We start from the raw sequence: 19,576 nt of genomic DNA on the forward strand, positions 1-19,576 counted from the left end.
TTGTCTCTCACAATGCCTTACTGATGACAAGTAGCAAACCACTCCAGGTGCTGTTACCACTCAGTATAACCTTACTAGACTAGGCAATATCTAGACTAAGCCCAGTTTTTCTCATCCCACTGGATACTGCAGTTTGGTTGCAGTCTTTCATACTCAGGCTTTCCCTGTTAACCTGGGGACCAGTCTCCTCAGCTCCAGCATTCTTGTTGCCTTTGGCAGGGGTAGAGACAGGACCAACCATGTGGCCTCTGTCCTCTATTTTATAACCTCATTCCATGTGCTTGGAGAACACAAGTCCAGGCATGTCTGGTGGGCATTGCAGAGTCACCAGGCAAGGGTGAGCAATTCATCTGGTGTGGCCTTGTGCATGTGAATCCTTGAATTGCGACTCCCTTGCTGAACAATAGCTGTTGATGGTTGTTCGACACTCGCCCGGGCTTTGGTTACCTCCCTTGGCATTGTCGTAGCGGATCTAATCTCTGAGCAATTCCCCACCTCACAGCATATTTTAGTGACAACCGTACAACACAATCTCATAACTTCCTATGCACTAATGATTTACATATTTAGATAGAACAATGGCTTTCAGCATATCGTAACCTCTCCCATGATACCTTACACAGCATGCTTTACAATTATATACAAATGATGAATATGGAGGTTACGGGGCGCTCCCCCAAGGTATGACGTATCACACCCCAGATCTGCTCAACTTGGTAATGAAAGCAGTAATGGCTGTAGCACAGAGATAGAACACTAGCAATCATATTAAGTGGAAGAACAGTGAATAACTCACATTCACAGATATATTGACTTCATAGTAGTTATCACAACATGCCCAAAATTAAATTTATTAATCATCAGTAGTAGCAGTTGTATTAATGTAAGATAACAAGAGAAACCAAATCTCATCAGGCAGGGAATAAGCTGATTGCCTGGAGAAGTTAGGAAGAAATTTCTCTACTCCATGTACAACATTGCCCAATTGATTTGATTCACAATGGGGTGTGGAGGGAGGGGGAAGAGATTGCTTTTCTCCATCTTCTGAATTCTCTGACTACTGCTGGAGGCAGGATGGACTTAATACACACATATGTGATGTGGAAAGTCAAATCCTATGTTTGTATGATGTTTCAAAATTAGTGACTGGTGAGAAGATGGAAATCCTTCAGCTGTTGCAGAAGAAAAAGACCTGGTGGATTCATAATTTACTTTTATAGAATGAAATATTTTCCAGAATACATCACTAGTTATATCATACATTTGTTCATAACATTAATATTTTGAACATACCTTTGATTGTATTGTCCTTAGATTGACCACATGCATGTCACAAGGCATGGATGAAGTGAGTGGAGAAAAGGCATTCAAAATCTGTGGGACACCAGATTCTGCATATGTAGTCATTGGAATTACAGGATGATTTATGAAAGAAGAAGTTATATGGCTCAGAAGAGAGGGGAAACTGACTGATGACTTTTCTTCTTTCTATAAAAAAAACAGATAAAACCACTTTGCAGTAAGTTTACATATGGTTGTCTTAATTAAACGCAAGTCTGTAAATTAAGACATATTAATTATTTTTTTACAAACAAAGACAAAACTTCTGAATCAGCTACTCACCTGCTTCTCTAATAATAAAAAATGGTTACGTACTGGCTCGGTAACTGTTCTTCAAGATGCGCTGCACACGTCCTTTCCATTTTAGGTGTGTTGAGTGCCCATGCACCGAAGCCAGAGAACTTTTTCCGATAGTGGTACCCGTTCGTGTGGAGCATGCACATTTGTTCAACTAGCTGAAGTTATGAAGGGGCGGAGCCTCCCTGACCCCACTCAGTTCCTTTGCCTAGGGAGCCAGAGTTTGCTGTGGCTCCAATGTAAAGAGCAAGGAGGATCAGTCATGGAATGGACATGTGCACACATCTTAAAAAACAGTAATTTCTGAACGGGTAACTAACATTTCTTTAAGTGCTTGCACATGTCCATTCCACTTTCGGTGTCTAACAATTTCAAATGGAGGAGGAAATTGGTGTCTACCTAAACAAGGATGCAACACTACTCTCCCAAACATATTGTCTCTTAGGGCATAGGAGAGAGCATAAAGAGCAGTGAATATATGAACAGAGGACCATGTCACAGCCTTGCAAATATCACTGACGGGAACGTGACCTAGGAAAGCAGCTGACGCTGCTTATGCTCTCATAGTATGCTAAAACTCTGAGGTCATGGAGCATTTTCATAGCACAAATAAATACAAGAGGAGATCCAGGAAGAAATCATCTGACAAGAGACGGGATGCCCTTTCATCCTGTCAGCGGAGATGAACAAGAGTTTAGAGTGGAGATGCCATAAACTCTTTAATTCTGTTCAGATAAAAGGCCACATCTTATAAATGCCCAAAGTATGAAGGTTTTCCCTGTCTCCGTGGGTGTGAGAGTTAGGGTAGGTTTTGAAAAAAAGGTAGTAAGTATGCAGAATTATTTAGATGAAAATCTGACACCACTTTAGTAAGAAATTTGAGGTGTGGATGCCAACTAACTTTACCTTTATAAAACAGTATATAAGGAGGGTCAGCTACCAAGGCCTAAAGTTCTGCTACCTCCTGGCTAAAATAATGGCCACCAGGAATGCTAACTTCACTGAGAGATGAGAAAGGGGGCGTAGCTATAGGTTTGAATGGTGGCCCTGTTAAAACAGAAAGAACCAAACGGAAAGAACCAAACAAGATGGTGTGGGAACCCTAATAGGAGGCAAGGTCTGTCCAAACCTTTCAAGAACCTAACAGTCATAGGCAACACTGCCGGAACCGTGGCCCCGCCTCTGCTCTTCCTCTTTCCCCACAGCCATGTCCCTGCTCCTTCTCTTTCCCCCGACCCGAGGCTCCTCCCTGAGGCCAGCCCAGAACTTGGAGCCGGGCCATGCTAAGAGCCGCCCAGGGTGCTGTGGGGCCCGTGTTCCCACCCACCATGGTGCACTGCCCAGGGCAGGTAGAGGGTCCAGGGCTCCCCACAGCGGTCCTGGATCCCTGGGAGGCTCTTATTACAGCCCAGCTCTGACTTCTGGCCTCACCAGGGGGCAGGCTCTTGGAGGGGAAGAGAGGAGGGGCAGGCCACAGAGAGGATCCAGGCTTCAAGGCAAGGAGATTAAGGTCCCCTTTAGTCCCCCCACTGGAAAGAGGCTGGCACTGCCGGCAAGGGCTGCACTTCATGGTGGGGGAGCTGATCCTCTTATCAGCTCCCCTGCCACAAAGCACAGTGCTGTCACCACTCCGCACCCCCAAACTACGCCATGTTAAAAAGTGGGTGGGCAGTACAACTTAAGGTGCCGAGGTCTATAACTCTACATTTCTAGAATGCGGCACTAGGGAGCACCCTGCAGGAGTTATCTTAACTATAACTAACTTCGGTACTGGTCATTTTATGTGAGTGTTTTGAGGACTTAGTCCTCAAAGAAGAAGAGGGCTTCTTCTGGCCCGAAGAGGTCAAAGGGCTGGACTTCTGCTACCTGCATGGCACCAGAGATGGAGAGTGGTGTCTTCTCGTCAGCTCTCTTCCAAGTCTGGTGGTGCACTCGGAGATGGAGTTAAGTCCAAATCCCTGCATATTGAGCATCTGGGTTCCGAATGAGAGCACAAAAGCTGCTTCGACCAAGATGTCGTGAAGTTGAACTTCCCTCAACTTCCTACTCCTCGTTTTAAATACCTTATAAATAGAGCAGTTATACCTGATGTGGCCTTCTCCCAAACATTTCTATCAATGGCAGTGAGGATCACTGAGTGGCCTAAATTTGTTATAGCCAGAACAGTACCTAAATCTTGGGGACTTGGACATGCCTGGGAACTGAGCCAAAAACAAGTACCACTATCTAAACTACAACTATACTAAACTACTTACAATAAAAGACCTCTAGAAAGTTTTCTTAAAGGGAAATATGGGGAAGACCATAAGACTCACACTCACACACTCCAACTACCAACCAGAAGGAACTGAAGGGGGGTTGGGATGGTTCCAACCCTTTATGCTTTCAGCTAGCAGCATGTACTGCCCCAACAAGTACCACTATGTGGAAAAGTTGTCCAGCTTCAGTGCACTGGTGTGCATACATCTAAAGTGGAATGGACATGTGAAAGCACTCAAAGAATAATAATTCTTATTCTGAATATAGCTCTTATACAAATAATCAGTAGCTTTCTCAAAAAGTTTGCAAAGGAGGTATCATTAACACTTGTGCTTTTTTTCCATGCTACCTGTCAAATCTCCTGTAAAATCTGTAAAGTTTCTGCATCCTCCTTCAAGTATCTCCTTAAGACTTACTAATGCTGTAATGCCTACAAAGAACTCCAGATGATAATGGCTAGACAGTTAGCAAAAAGACTATGGTATCCTAGGAAAATGTACCATTTACTGTTATCTTGTCTTGCCATCCCACTTGTCTATTTCATCTACCTACTCGGTCTTGTCATATATCTAGACTGTAAACTGTGGAGCAAGGATTAGGTTGTACAGCATTAATCTCAGTGGAGTCCTAATCATTTACCGTAATACAAATAATTAATAGTGCCAGCAAATTAAAATTAAAGCAAGCTACAGAATTCTATACAATTTAAATGCAAATGTTTTGTTTGTTTTGATTAGTTCTCAACAGATAAGATGCATGCTAACTTTTTAAGGAAGAAGTGAGTGTTGCTTTTCCTCCTCTTGGTTAGCAGCACAACACATTTTAAATTTTGTTTGTTTGTGTGATACAACAAACAGCAAACATCTGATATGTGATTCAGCTGAGAACTAAACAAGTAAACATACATCTAAATTACAAACAGGTTGTTCAATCTTAATTATAGGCAATGGTATAAATATTTCAAGTATATTATTTCATACATTTTACTGAAGATATGCTGCATGTGTCAAAGGAAGACAGAAGGCAGAGGATTCTGGAAGTGAATCACTGGCTAGGTAAGTGGTGTAGGGCTCTGGTTTTGTGAAATATTGGTCCATCTTCTATGGGGGAGAGGAGGCTATATTGTTTGGATGGTCATCACCTCAGCAGAAGCGGGACCAATCTTCTTGAGGACAGGCTGGCTAGAGTAGTCAGGCGGGTGTTAAATTAATAGCATACGGGGAGGGGAAAAAGAGGAAAGATACGAGCACTCAGCACAAAATCAAGATATTGAGAACAAAATTTATCAAGGAGTCAAAGGACATGAACAGGAGAAATTCTTCAATTACCTATACACTAATGCTAGGAGCCTGACCAACAAACAAGAGGAACTGGAATTGGTCATTTAGGAGAATAAATTCAATCTACAGTAGAAGCTCTGAGTTATGAACACCTCAGGAATGGAGGTTATTCGTAACTCTGAAATGTTTGTAACTCTGAACAAAACATTATGGTTGTTCTTTCAAAAGTTTACATCTTAATACACCTTTGAAACTTTACTATGCACAAGAAAAATGCTACTTTTAACTGTCTTAATTTAAATGAACAAGCATGGAAACAGTTTCCTTACCTTATCAATTTTTTGTAAACTCTTCCTCCCCCCCCCCCCCTTTTTTTTTTTTTAAGACGTTTATGTTTAACAGTACTATACTGTAGAGTATATGGGATTTTTGGTCTCTGCTGTCTGATTGCATACTTCCAGTTCCAAACATCCTTTGAATTTCTAAACATTATAGATGAGAATTTCCTAACTCAAAAAGTGTTGCAGCCATCATGGGGGAATTCTATATTAGACCTTATTCCAAAAGATAAAGGGGAACTGACCACAAGACTAAAAGTAATATATATACTTGGTGCTTTAATAGGGCTAATTTCACAAAGCTGAAAACAGTATGAGCCAAATAAGCTGGGGGAAAAGAATGTAATAAAAAAAATGTGAACGATTATTGGGAATCATATAAGAACACCTTACTATATGCCCCAAAAGGCTCAATCCCATAATTGAGGAAGAAGGCTGTGCTGGTTAAAAAAAACCAAACTGTTTAGAAAGGATGTGAAGGCAGCTTTAAAATATAAAAGAAATAATATATAACAAATGGAAGAAAGGGGAAGTTAACATTAATGAATAAGTCAGAAGTTAGGAATTGCAGAAAATTGATAAGGGACACAAAAGGAGAAAAATGTATGGCAAGTAGAGTTAAGGACAGTAATAGAGTTTTTTAAACACACTAGGAACAAAAAGAATCCTGACAATGGTATTGGTCCATCACTAAATGGAAATGGTAGAATTAATAATAATAATAATAATAAAAAATAATAATACAGAAAAGATGTTAAATAAATATTTGTTCTGTATTTGAGGGGGAAAAACAGATGATGCAGTCTCATCATACGGTGATAACGATGTTTTTTCCATTCCACTAGTGTCTCTGGAGGATGTTAAACAGAAGCTACTAAAGTCAGAAATTTTAAAATCAGCAGATCCAGATAACTTGCATCCAAAGAGTTTCAAAAGACTGGCTGAGGATTTTGCTGATTCTCAATAAGTTTTGGAACATTGGGAAAGTTCCAGAAGACTGGAAGAAAGCTAATGTTCTGCCAATTTTTAAACAGGGTAGGCAGAATGACCCAGGTAATTATTGGCCTGTCAGACTGACATCAATCCCAGGCAAGATAATGGAATGGCTGATACAAGACTCAATTCATAAAGAACTAAAGGAGGATACTGTAACTGACACAAATCAACGTGAGTTTATGGAAAACAGATCCTGTCAAACTAACCTGATATCTTTTTTTCAGTGAGATTACAAGTTTGGTTGATAAAGGTAATAGTGTTGATATAATACACTTAGACTTCTGGAAGGTGTCTGACTTGGTCCCGCACAACATTTTGATTAAAAAACCAGAATGATATAACATTAACATGGCATACATTAAATGGATTAAAAACTGGCTAACTGATAGGTCTCAAAAAGTAACTATACAGAGAGAATCATTATTGAACTGGTCTGTTTTCAGTGGGGTCCTGCTGTGATTGGTTCTTGGAGCTATACTAGAATCTTTATCAATGACTCAGAAGAAAACAAAATCATCATAGATTAAAGTTTGGAGATGACAAAAATTAGGGGAGTGGTAAATAATGAAGAGGACACTGATTCAGAGAAATCTGAATTGCTTGATGAATTGGATGCAATATGCATTTTAAATATGGCTAAATGTAAATTTTTTTCATCTGGGAACAAAGAGTATAGGCCAAATTCACAGAATGGAAGATTCTATTCTAGGATGCAGTGACTGAAAAAGATTTGAGGTCATGGTGGATAATCAGCTGAACATGAGCTCTCAGCATGACACTGTAGCCAGAAGAGCTAATGTGATCCTGGAATGCATAAACAGGGGAATCTCAAATTTGAATTTGAATTAATGGAGATATCCTATCTCCTAGAACTGGAAGGGACCTTGAAAGGTCATCGAGTCCAGCCCCCTGCCTTCACTAGCAGGACCAAGTACTGATATTTGCCCCAGATCCCTAAGTGGCCCCTTCAAGGATTGAACTCACAACCCTGGGTTTAGTAGACCAATGCTCAAACCACTGAGCTATCCCTCCCCCCAGTAGAAAGGTTACTTTATCTCTGTATTTGGCACGATGTGACCACTGCTGGAATAGCGTGTGCAGTTCTGGTGCCCACAATTCAAAAAGGTTGTTGATAAATTAGTGTGGATTCGGCGAAGAGCCACAAGAATGACCGAAGGATTAGGAAAACATGCCTAATAAACATGTCTCAAGGAGCTCAATCTATTTAGCTTGACAAAGAAAAGTGTAAAGGGCAAGAAGCTGTAAAACAGTTGACATCAAATGGTCCATCTTGAACCACAGGTGGGCAGGTCCACACACCCCTATATGCCCTTGTAGAGGAGCACAAAGAGCTTTTCTGTGAAGGTGCGGGCCCACAATCGCTGCTTTACAATCTCCAGTTGAGAGTGCACAGGCATATGCACATTTATGGTGGAGCACCCACTGGGCTATATACTCAAAAAATGCAGCAACTCCACTGAATAGTTCTGAACAGTTGTTTCACACAATACTACTTTGAAACAATTTTTCTAAAAATGTTTTCAATCACATGTAGGACTTTTAAAAACTAATCTAAGTACTCAGTTCTATACTTAAACATTTAGTATAATAGCAAACAGCTCTAGATATTCAACTAAATACCTCCCAGCACAAGCTTAGTTTTCACCTAAATATTTCACCACACTTAAAATCCCTAATCTAGGATCTCCTAAATTTATAATCACATGCAGGCAATGTTTATGGTGTTGCTTATCACAGAGTACTCTGGAATTATCTCCAACATATATTTCATATGACACCAACATAAAACTAAAATAATGAATTCTATCAAACTGAAAAGGTACTTGAAACATTTATTTACTTCTTGTCTTATGCCACTAGCACAACACTATGTTAAGATAAATATCTCTTGATTGTGAAAGTTATCCTATCGTTCCAAACAGCTTTATAAATTATGTTGAATAAACACTCTTGCCAATTCTGTTCTTCAAGACAGACTGGGGATCTCTCTCAACTCCGAAATATTAAATCTTTTCCTTATTTAAAGTTTGAAAAAGTCATGACTTGTTAATTGTTATAAAATTATATTTAATATTCTTCCTTTTGTTAACACTCCTTATCCCCCCATTTAAACCTTTCCCCTGCATAATGCCATTATTTAAGAGTAAATATGTTCTTTTAAATCACTGATGAATATATAACATGCAGCTAGAAGTAAGGAAATATACACTACATCCTGTAATGACCAAACAATACTACTGGATAAGAAAGGATTACATGATTAATGACAATTTACCATTATTATCCCCCCTAACTAGTCAATGGCGGAATAGTCACAGCCAACTAGTTAGTCTTGCCTTCTGAACATTTCCCTATTCTTTTTCTGCATAATCTTTCCCATCCCATCTAATTCTTCATCTAATTCTCAGTTTCATCTTATTGACATGTCCCACTTCTCCATTTTTATCTGCCTTCCCCTCAAAATTAAGTTTTCTGGAAGCAACAACAGACAGTGACATCTTTGTTTTGGTCTCAAGTATTTTAGGATTACCTCCACCAGTTGTGTTTTAGGCCATGGCAGTAGCCAGTATTCAAATGCTCCAAGATCTATAGCACAACAGTTGCAATGTTTAAAAGGAGCTGCAGAAGCGGTACCAAAGATCCTGACATGTGTCTAAAGACGTATACATTTGCACTGGCTGCTACAGCTCCCTGGAAACCTGCTTTTAAGCATGTGAGTACAGGAGAAGAAGACTAGGACAATTATTAATTTAAAAAAAAAGGCAGAAGGAAAGATGCCATGAGCAAGAGGTTGGAAAAATGTGGGTAGAACTATTTCTGCTTTCCATTTTTTTAGGAGATGTGTATATATCAGTGATTTATTTGTAACAAAAATGATTGCTTTTTGTGTTTAAATACAACTTCTTATGCAAGAGCATTCACAGTCAAATGGCTGAAAGCACAATATCCAGGGTTACACTAGATCTAAATTTGTATTTGATAGTAGGTTGAAAACCACACAGAAACGTGAAATAAATGGGAGAGATTCAAAGCAAAGTTTTATTTGATCAGTTCCATAATATTAATATCAATGAAATTCCAGATTTTAGTAAACATTTCTATTTACCTCACGCAGTTACAGAAATACCAATTTGTCTGGGAATTTAGAAACTGAAGTCGGAGAAAAGAGGGATCAGGGCAGGTTGATACATGGGGAGAGGAAAAGCTAAAAGCTTCTGTCACTGGGATGTGGACAGGATTTTAAAGTATTGAGCACCCCCTCTACCTTCTTCAACTCAATTTTTAAAATAACTTTCCAAGTGGTGACATGGGAATATTTATTAGTAAATACTAATACTCTGCACAGAGGATTTCAAAAAGCTTTACAAAAGGTGTGAAAACATCATTTGACTAATAGGGAAAATGAGGTAGAGAGATTTAGTGGCTCTTCGTATACATTTAGTAAAGGTGAGATGAATGATGAAAAGTCCTGAGCTTGCAAATAGAGAACTTGAAACAACAGCTCTGAGAGCTGTAAACTCCCTCTATTCCTCTCAATTGTATATTAACTCTGAAGTCTAACAAATATTGAGGGGAGATTTTCCAAATGCACAAGGGACTCCCACATTGGCTTTCAACTAGAGCTAGCTGCCTGTTTGTGTTTTTTTGTAAATCTCCTCCTTAATAGTACATGTTAACTATTTCATTGCATTTCAACTAATCTGTTTTATCCACTGTTGCTGGATGCAGTGACAACTCCTAAACAAATACTTTGACTCAGTTTTTAATAGCAATAATGAGGAGCTTAGAGGTAGTGGTAGGGTGGTTAATGTCAGTGAGGATATAGAGGTAGAAATTACCACATCTGGATGTCAAACTCAAACAGCTTAATGAGAATAAATCATGGGCCCCAGATAATCTCTATCCAAGAATAGTAAAGGAACTGGCACATGAAATTGCAAGACCAATAGCTAGGATTTTTAATGAATCTGTTAACTCAGGGATCATACCCTATGACTGGAGAATTACTAATTTAGTACCTATTTTTAAGAAAGGAGAAAAAGTGATCCAAGAAACTACAGGCCTGTTAGTTTAACCTCATTACATGCAAGGTCTTAGAACAAATTTTGAAATAGAAAGTTGCTAAAAGATATAGAGGTAAATGGTAATTGGGATAAAATACAACATCGTTTTACAAAAGGTAGATCATGCCAGACCACTTGATCTCGTTCTTTGAGAAGATAACTGATTTTTTAGACAAAGGAAATGTATTAGATCTAATCTTCCTGGATTTCAGTATGGCATTTGATAGAGTTCCATATGGAAATTAGTTAAATTGGAGAAGATGAGGATTAAGGGGAGACAACAACGGGTCATGGTGGAAGGTGAACTGTCAGGCTGGAGGGAGGTTACTAGTGGAGTTCCTCAGGGATCGGTCATGGGACTAATCTTATTAACATTTTATTACTGACCCTGGCACAAAAAGTGGGAGTGTGCTAATATCATTTGCAGATTACACAAAGTTAGGTGATATTGCCAATACAGAGGACTAGAATATCATATAAGAAGATCTGGATGACCTTGAAAACTGGAGTAATAGAAATGGGTTGATATTTAATAGTGGAAAGTGCAAGGTCATGCACATAGGAATAAGAATTTTTGCTATAAGTTTGGGGCTTATCAGTTGGAAGCGACACAGGAGCAGAATGACCTGGCGAACTGGATGATGGCAGGATGATTATGAGCCACTAATATGATGCAGCCATGAAAAAGGTTACTGCAATCTTAAAATGCATCAGGCAAGGTATTTCCAGTAGAGATAAGGAAGTGCTAGTACCATTATACAAGGCACTGGTGAGATCTCATCTGGAATACTGTGTGCAATTCTGGTCTCTCATGTTTAAGAAAGATGAATTCACACTGGAACAGATGCAGAGAAGGGCTACTAGGATGATCATATGAGATGAGACCTTATGAGATGAGACTCAAAGAACTTGGCTTGTTTAAAGTAACCAAAAGAAGGCTGAGAAGAGATACAATTACTCTATAAACACATTAGAATGATAAATACCAGGAAGGGAGAGGAGTAAGTTAACTGCCAACGTGGACACAAGACCAAATGGACATAAACTGGTCATCAACAAATTTAGGCTTGAAATAAGACAAAGGTTTCTAAATATCAGCCTTCCAAGGGGAGCAGTAGGGGCAAAAAACCTACCTGGCTTCAAGATTGAGCTTGATAAATTTATGGAGGGGACGGTATGCTGAGACTGCCTACAATGTTAAACAGCCTATCTGCGACTGCTAGTAGCAAATATCCCCAATGGCCAGTGATGGGACACTAGATGGGGAGAGCTCTGAGTTACTACACAGAATTCTTTCCTGATGTCTGGCTGCTGGGTCTTGCTGAAATGCTCAGGGTTGGGAAGAATTTTCCCCAGGCTCAGACCGAGGTTTTTTTTGCCTTCCTCTACAGCATGGGGCACAGGTCATTTGCAGGTTTAAACTAGTGTAAATGGTGGATTCTCTGTAACTTGAAGTCTTTAAATCATGATTTGAGGACTTCAGTAACTCAGCCACAGATTATGGGTTTATTAGAGGAGTGGGTGGGCAAAGTTTTGTGGCCTGCAACGTGCAGGTCAAACTAGATGACCACGATCATCCCTTCAGGCCTTACAGTCTATGAGGCTGCCATTGAGGCGTAAAACAGTGGGGTGGCCAACTGTTGTCAAGGCTTGTTGAGGTAGAGGAAAACTCATCAAAAAGTTTCAAATGACTATCTTTTCTTCCTATTTTGGGCAGAAGTCAGTTATTTAATATTGATTGAATTACTGTCATATTCAATAAAAATCCACCATTTTTTCCATGTACTTGAAACTGCCACATACCCTCCACTTTGGCACATAATTTATCACCAGAACTTTGCAGGGAAAATCTTGCCACAGAATTCTGGTCTAGCTTGCCACAGAATACAATTTGCTTTGATCATGACTATCTTCTTGATCAGAGAACTAAGAGGAGAATAAAGACAGCTGTATGCCCTCAAAAACACTAGAAAATCTACTTTAAAGGAACCAACATGCACTGAAAGTTTGGACTAGATAACGTAACTGGCCTTTTTCTTCCAACATCTATGGTTCTGTGCTCTCTCTCTTTGAATAGGAGATTCCTTTTCTCCCTCATGTTAAAATTGAAACTTAAGAACAATCACAGACAATGAAGAATTACACTACAATTAACAAAGATGGGTTTAAGCAATATCACATCAGTAACAAGAGTTTATTATTTGCACAGATTATGTACTTTATAGTAAAATGTTTTTATTCTTGTAATTCTTGTGGGACTTTTTTTATCCTGTAGAAGTCCACATCTCTGATTCTAAGATATCCTTGGTGCATTTGACCTGTGTTTACACTGCCTTTGTGTATTTCCGAAGTTCTCCCAGGTCTCATACCTTCCCATAACTTTCTTATATATTTTGAATGTGCACTTACCATTGAGAAACCCATGGTCTTAGTGCCATTTGTTAAAGGCAAAACAACTATTCTGGTGGTAAGTAATTCATCAGTTCATTGGATTCTATCAAACCATATGGAAGCTATTTTTTGCCTACCACTGTGCCTAATCTTGAAATTTTGTATTCTGATTACTTCTGCTGCATTCAGAATCCCTCCATAGAGCCTTTCCCTGCAACAATTTCACCCCTGCCAGAGCCTTTCACTGCCCCATGTAGCTACACACCACAATGTGGATGCAGCCTGCTTTTCACTGCAGTGTGTAGCTACACATAACCTACATGTCGCTGCAAGAGGTCTGCACTGTAGACATAGCCTTAATGGCTTCATTCATGCATTTAACAACAGAGTCCCACATATGAAATTTTGCAGACCATTTAATGTGTGCTATTGCATTTAGGCTCTTTGAATACAAAAGTGTAAGAGCAGATTTGCCCCCTTTGTACATTTCCATGATTATACTAGGTAAAGTTTATTATGGCAACTTCTTGATTTTTCATTTGATAAACCTTTTAATCCAAATTCATTTTTGGTAAGTTTAATTAGTCAATTAAGACCTGAAGTACCACTCAAAGTTGATAAATATCTGCCTCAAATACTGCTAATATAAAATAATTCAAAGAAATGGCAATAAGAAAATATTTAGGTAGATGACAAGTATGACTAGAAAGGCTGTCAGGGCCAAACTAAAATATAATTTGCTATGCTTTAAAATGGTCCATCAATATATTTTATCCCCAGATTTTCTTTATTCTCTTATCTTTCATTTTCCATCTGACAATGGTTTTAAAACAAGCTAATCTTAAACTCAACAGTCATAAAAATATTAGTTGGCAGTAATAGACTATACTCATCCTATTATAGGATTTAAAACCTAAAAAGTGCACTAGCCCTTATGGCTGGTGCCTGATTATAGGAAAGTGTCCCGAGGACCAGAAAAACCCACTCAGCCACTATAGTGCAGCCTTCTGACAAGTGATGCACACTCCTGGCTAGGAGGACTGTCACTGGTCAAACTCTGTGAGCTACAGCTCCTGCAATGACATATGCCACTAAGCCTGCAGTAAGCCGCATTAAAATCTGCCTTCCTCCAATGCATGAAGATTGTAGTGCAGGGAGAGAGTAAGCACGAGTCCAATGATTTCAGCAGCTCCCTCAGCCTGTTTATGTGAATTTTCTCACTTCCTCACTCAGTCCAACTCCAGCTCCTTCCTCTGCCCTTTTGTTATTACTGTGGTGTGCATGTCAGTTGCTGCCTCATGCCGTATCTGTAGACCACCTTTCTTTCTACAGATTTCCTGAATTTTTGGGCTAACATTCTCTTTTCCTCCATTTTCCCTTTTCAATTTGATTGCGTCACATGTTCCTCACCTCATAGATCAGGGTCCCTAGAGTAGCAAAGAGATACTTGGTGATGCATATGGCTGGTATATTCAAGATTAACTACCTACTGCTATTTGTATTGTTCTGCTAGATGCCTGCTGAACGGATACATATCCTGGGTGACAGTGTACATCCTGACACATGAGATCAGACGTTCCTGGCTAAAAGAGTTCATTGAGACTGTGCATACACACTTGCCAGTGTCCTCAGGCCCTCAGCCAAGACTATATATGGAGTGCAGCCCCAACATTCCCTACATTTCTTACACTAAGTCAAGAATTTATCAAATTCCAAAATAACAGGGAAAGGTGAGGGAAGTCTAGATACACTGAGGCAATCATCTGAGAAAGAGTCACACTATGGTAAGCAATTGTTTTTTCTCCTTCACTCAGTGTGTTTAACAAGCAGCGTCAAACTGAAGGAGAGCGTAAGGAATTTAAATTGAATTCTTGATAACAAGACTGTGCACCTGCATTAAGTGGTGTAATTCTCTCAACCACCACAAATGTTAGAAATACTGGGAATTTAAAGTTAATGTCACACATAATAACCATTAGAAAGTATTAATATGAACAGTTAAAGTCACCTAAACAACTTCAACTTTTTCTGCCTCCAGCCAACCATTTCATCTCGTATACTCATTGGGCCTTGCATTTAGGAAGGAAACATTCTGATGAAGAACTTCTGGATAAAGAAACTTTAAAGTTTATAGTCTGCAGCTTCTGACATCTTAAATTGGCATAGTTTGCCTATGGAGTTTAAGATCCTATGTATTTTTGTATATATGGGTTCATAATAGACAGTTTAAGGCCAGAAGGAACCATCATGATCATCTAGTCTGGCCTTCTGCACATTGCAGGCCACAGAACCTCACCCAGCCACTCCAATAGTAGGTCCATAACCTTGGGCATAGTTACTAAAGTACTCAAATCTATATACAAGTGTAATTGCCTATCGTTCTGCACCATAGTTGTGTAAGTTTTCTAATTTTGCTCCAATAGTCAGAACAGGGTCTTAACCAGAGAAAATATTATACAAATAGATAGCTATCTACGCTAACTCTCACAATATGGCAACGCTTTTACATATGAAACCGCCCACACTCTTGCCCATCTGACCTAAACAATTATTCTGATTGTGGGTATTTTTTCTGGCAACTTCATATGGTCTTAAAGAAGGTCGGAGTAGTTTGCTATAAAGACGGGTGCGCTTCAGTTAATGCTAGAGTAATGTAGAAATGAGAAAGGTTTAATAACTAATGATTTTTAAGTGAGTGGATGCTGCTCCCTGCTATGCAAAAGAGATATTAAACTTTCATATTCTTGACCTGTGTCATGAGACTGGAGCCCAGGAAATGAAGATCACACTCTGACCAGCACTCCTGTGTATCAAATCTATTATGTAGTGTCAGAAGAAAACTGAATCTTTGGCAAAAATAGAGCAAATGAAGACATCCCTCAGTCTGCAAAGGAAACTGGAAGAGAACTGGAGGTGGTAGCAGAATTTCCGAATTTTCCTGGAAGCAGGTGGTATTGCAGAGAAACTGGAGATGGTCAAATTCTTTACAATGCTACAAGTGGCAGGCCCAGAGGCTTTGGAGATCTATAATGCAATCCAGTAGAAGAAAATGATTGTAAACAGCAAACCAAAATTTCAAGAATACGCTGAGTCATGCAAAAATGTCACTTATGTAGGCACATTTTCTTTACTAGGAACGAGTTCCCAGGTGTATCATTGAGCCTTATGCTAAAGAGCTATGTATTAGACCTAAATCATATCAATTTGAACTGTTAACTAGATGAAGCAATTAAAGACCAAATTATTTGTGGTATAACTGATAAACAAGTCAAAGCAAAGTTATATTATGAAAAACTGAAATTAGTGATAGAACTGAAGTTTGTCTAATTAAAAATACATACCAAGGCATAAAAAAGTAAACAAACAGCAGAGACCATAAATATTTGTAAGAAATGCAGAGGAATCATCACACAAAGATTTCCAGCACAAGGAGTGCAATGTCATGCATGCAATAAAAAAAATTAAATATGTTACTCTCAACACAAATTGCAAAGAAATATAAAATACATTCAAGCAAAATATATTAATGAACATCTAGCTGAAGGACAAATCACTGTGGTACAAAAAATCAGTTCTTTGTTGGTTCTCAATAAATTTGCAAAGCAATTTTCTACAAAAAGATTGGTATGTGGCATGACAAATAAATTAAAAATTTAAAATTAAACTTGTAAAGAATGTGGTGAGATATTTAATGGACTGGGATGCACTACGTATATGACATCACACAGAGAGATCCCCAAAAACGGAAACACTTTCCAGCTTCCAAAGTTACATCTTTAATGTATTTACCATCAACTTGCCTTAATAGTCTGCACTACATTTTTATTATATCTATATAAGCTCAAGAATCTCCTTTCTTATGTAACAGTGCTAGCAGATACTCAATGGATAGATGATAGCCTTTTTATTTGGAAGCAGATTGACAGGTTACACTGAATATCTGTGTGACTGATCTAAATGGCAAAATGTCATCTGGAAACAGTCCAGGTAAGGCGAATACATCCACTTAGATACATTTATGAAACATTTTACGAGCGGGTGGATATGTTACAGCCCGAGGATGAGATTTTCAAAGCAGCGTAGATGACTTACCCAGGTCTTCCTTTGTAACTAATGGAAGATTTGTGGCCAAGACCTCTGCATTGCTCCGAAAATCTCAACCCTAGTTTTCACTTTTGTTTTTGTGAAGTCAAAATCAGGTTTCTCAGGCTTACCTATGAAAACGGATTACAAACATATAGTATTTGAAATATGGCTGGATTCAAGTTATTATGGGAACCTTAATTTTTGCACTACCTATCTTTAGTTCTAAGATTCATAACCTTAGTGTTGCATTTAATCTAAATATGTCAAGAGTGTTTGTGCAAAAAGTCTCAACTTATGTTATAGACTTAAGATCACTATTTAGCTTATCAGAGAAGCTGAAGAGGTGACTACATCACAGTCCATAAGTACCTATGCAAGGAGAAGATTTCTGATAGTAGATGACTCTTTAATCTATCTGACAAAGAGTTAAGATTTGATGGCTGGAAGTTGGAGTTAGAAAATTGAAAATGGAAATAAGGCATAATTTTTATTTTATTTTATTAAACACTGACGTTAATTAATACTTGGAACAACTTACCGAGGGATGCGAAGGATTCTCCACTCTCTGAAGTCTTTAAATCAAGACCTGATATCTAAAATATATGCTCCTGCTCAACAAGATGTTATGGGCTTAATGCAGGAATTATGGTGTAAAATTTTATGGCTTGTTATATAAAGGAGGATGTCGACTAGAGGATCACAACAACAACAAAAATATCTATGAATCAAATGAACACTGGAATTTAATTTTAAGTGGTATAGTGTAAGTATCCTCATCACTCCAGTGGTTGCTATAACCCATATAAAAAAAAATTAATTCCAGCTCCTTTGTATATTACAAGTTTATACACAATTCCTCATCTTTAGAAACTGCCTTCTGATTTTAAATCCACTCAGCATTGTAGCTGCTGTCATTAGTCTCTACTCTTGCAATATGATACTCGTTTGGTCCTCCCCAGGCTTATTTCCCCATAGTGATGGAAAAAGAAAGGAGAGAAGAGAAAAAAAAAAACCTGAGGGAATAAGAGGGGACATACAAGGGTAAATGTTTGTAAAAGGAAGAGCGAATCAAACTGACCAATACTATTATTGCATATAACATTCTCGTATCTTCCTGGCTTACATAAAGTGAGACAATTTAGATAGGTCAGATACCTACACATCAGGTATTTTTGCTTAAATATTTCTTTACAGAAGTATCAAATATTTATATCTTCGGTTTTATTGAAAATACAGCAGATGAACCCATGTAATTACACCTACCTCATCTACTTCATTTCTTCTCTCCAGCAGAAGTCGGAACAGATTAGCTGTGATCTTGTTATCTTGAAGACCCTGTCCAAGGCCACGGTTGTCATCCTGCATAAGTCGACGGTCCATAATGACTTCTAACTGTCCTGAAAAATAAATATTGAGGTTATGTTGATGATAGCAGTATGTTCTGCTTTTATTAACCACATGAACGTTATTACTATAAACAGCAATGGTAAAAATAATCCAGATAATATTTCTTGAAGCTAGAGAGTTTGTGATATTGATGGTATTGGGAGGGTTGAATAAGCGTTTTCATAATGCCCTGGCTTTGGTTGCTTATAATATTCTCCAATTTTTACTTATCAGGCTAACATTTTCAAGCAGTGGTCTCTGGATAAGACTGGGTTTTTTTCCAAGTTTGTACAAAAGTTAGTAAGATATTTGAGCTGCAGGAAAATGACAAATACTTTCCTGTTATAAAAGAAATTCCAGAAATTTCTATTTGAACAGCTCTAGCCCTACAACAGGGGGATGTGAAAGTTGAAATTTTACAGGAAAAGAGGGGATACTTAGGAGTAACTCTTGTTCTTCAAGAGTTGTCTCTGTGCATTTACACTTATGAGATGTGTCTCTGGCAACAAGCTGATAAACTGCCTTGAAAAGCTTGTACCCATAGGGGTTGCATGAGAGATATCATGTGAGGGTGAGGTCATTGGCCTATTCCATGTAACGAAGTGAACCTCCAACATTCCTGCTTTCTAACGACAAATGTTACACGGAACTCTGACGTAGAGAAGATGGGCAGATAAACGCTATGAAACTAAGACCAGAGGGAATATTAGATTGTCTATCCTGACCTGTATATTTCACTCCATACTCCCACATTAAGCACAAATACTTTATTTAGATTAAGGCCTAAGCAGCTTTCTGCACTGTAACTCCCGAGGTGCACACACTGCCAGCGACTTAGTGCACAGAAACTGCGCAGTTGTAGTGCTCTAAAAAAAACCCACCCCAATGAGAGGCGTAGAGCTGCTAGGTGGTCTAGTGGCAGAACTGGAATGTGCATGCTATCTATCGTCCCTCCGCAGTTAGGGAAGCCCATTTGTGCAAAACCATCCACAATCTCACTCATGTTGCCCAGAGTCACAGTCTTTCAGAGCAGGATGCAATTAATGGCCCTGCACACTTCCAGCAACACGACTCCAACGGTCAACTTTCCCACTCCGAACTGGTTGGCGACTGATTG

The 19,576-nt window shown here is 38.8% G+C and overlaps 1 protein-coding gene across 1 annotated transcript in view; it reads right to left on the reverse strand.

Annotated features, from left to right (window-relative positions):
* Nucleotides 1-19,576, reverse strand: part of MAN2A1 (mannosidase alpha class 2A member 1) — a 217,408-nt gene that overhangs the window by 27,284 nt on the left and 170,548 nt on the right. Inside the window, exons 19-20 of the mRNA XM_054031733.1 lie at nucleotides 18,337-18,470; nucleotides 1,294-1,488 (exon numbers count right to left, since the gene is read on the reverse strand). Of these exons, the coding sequence (XP_053887708.1) occupies nucleotides 1,294-1,488; nucleotides 18,337-18,470 (329 nt within the window). The remainder of the gene's footprint in view (nucleotides 1-1,293; nucleotides 1,489-18,336; nucleotides 18,471-19,576) is intronic.

This window comes from Malaclemys terrapin, chromosome 6 (assembly GCF_027887155.1).
Source record: "Malaclemys terrapin pileata isolate rMalTer1 chromosome 6, rMalTer1.hap1, whole genome shotgun sequence".
Lineage (NCBI taxonomy): Eukaryota > Metazoa > Chordata > Testudines > Emydidae > Malaclemys > Malaclemys terrapin.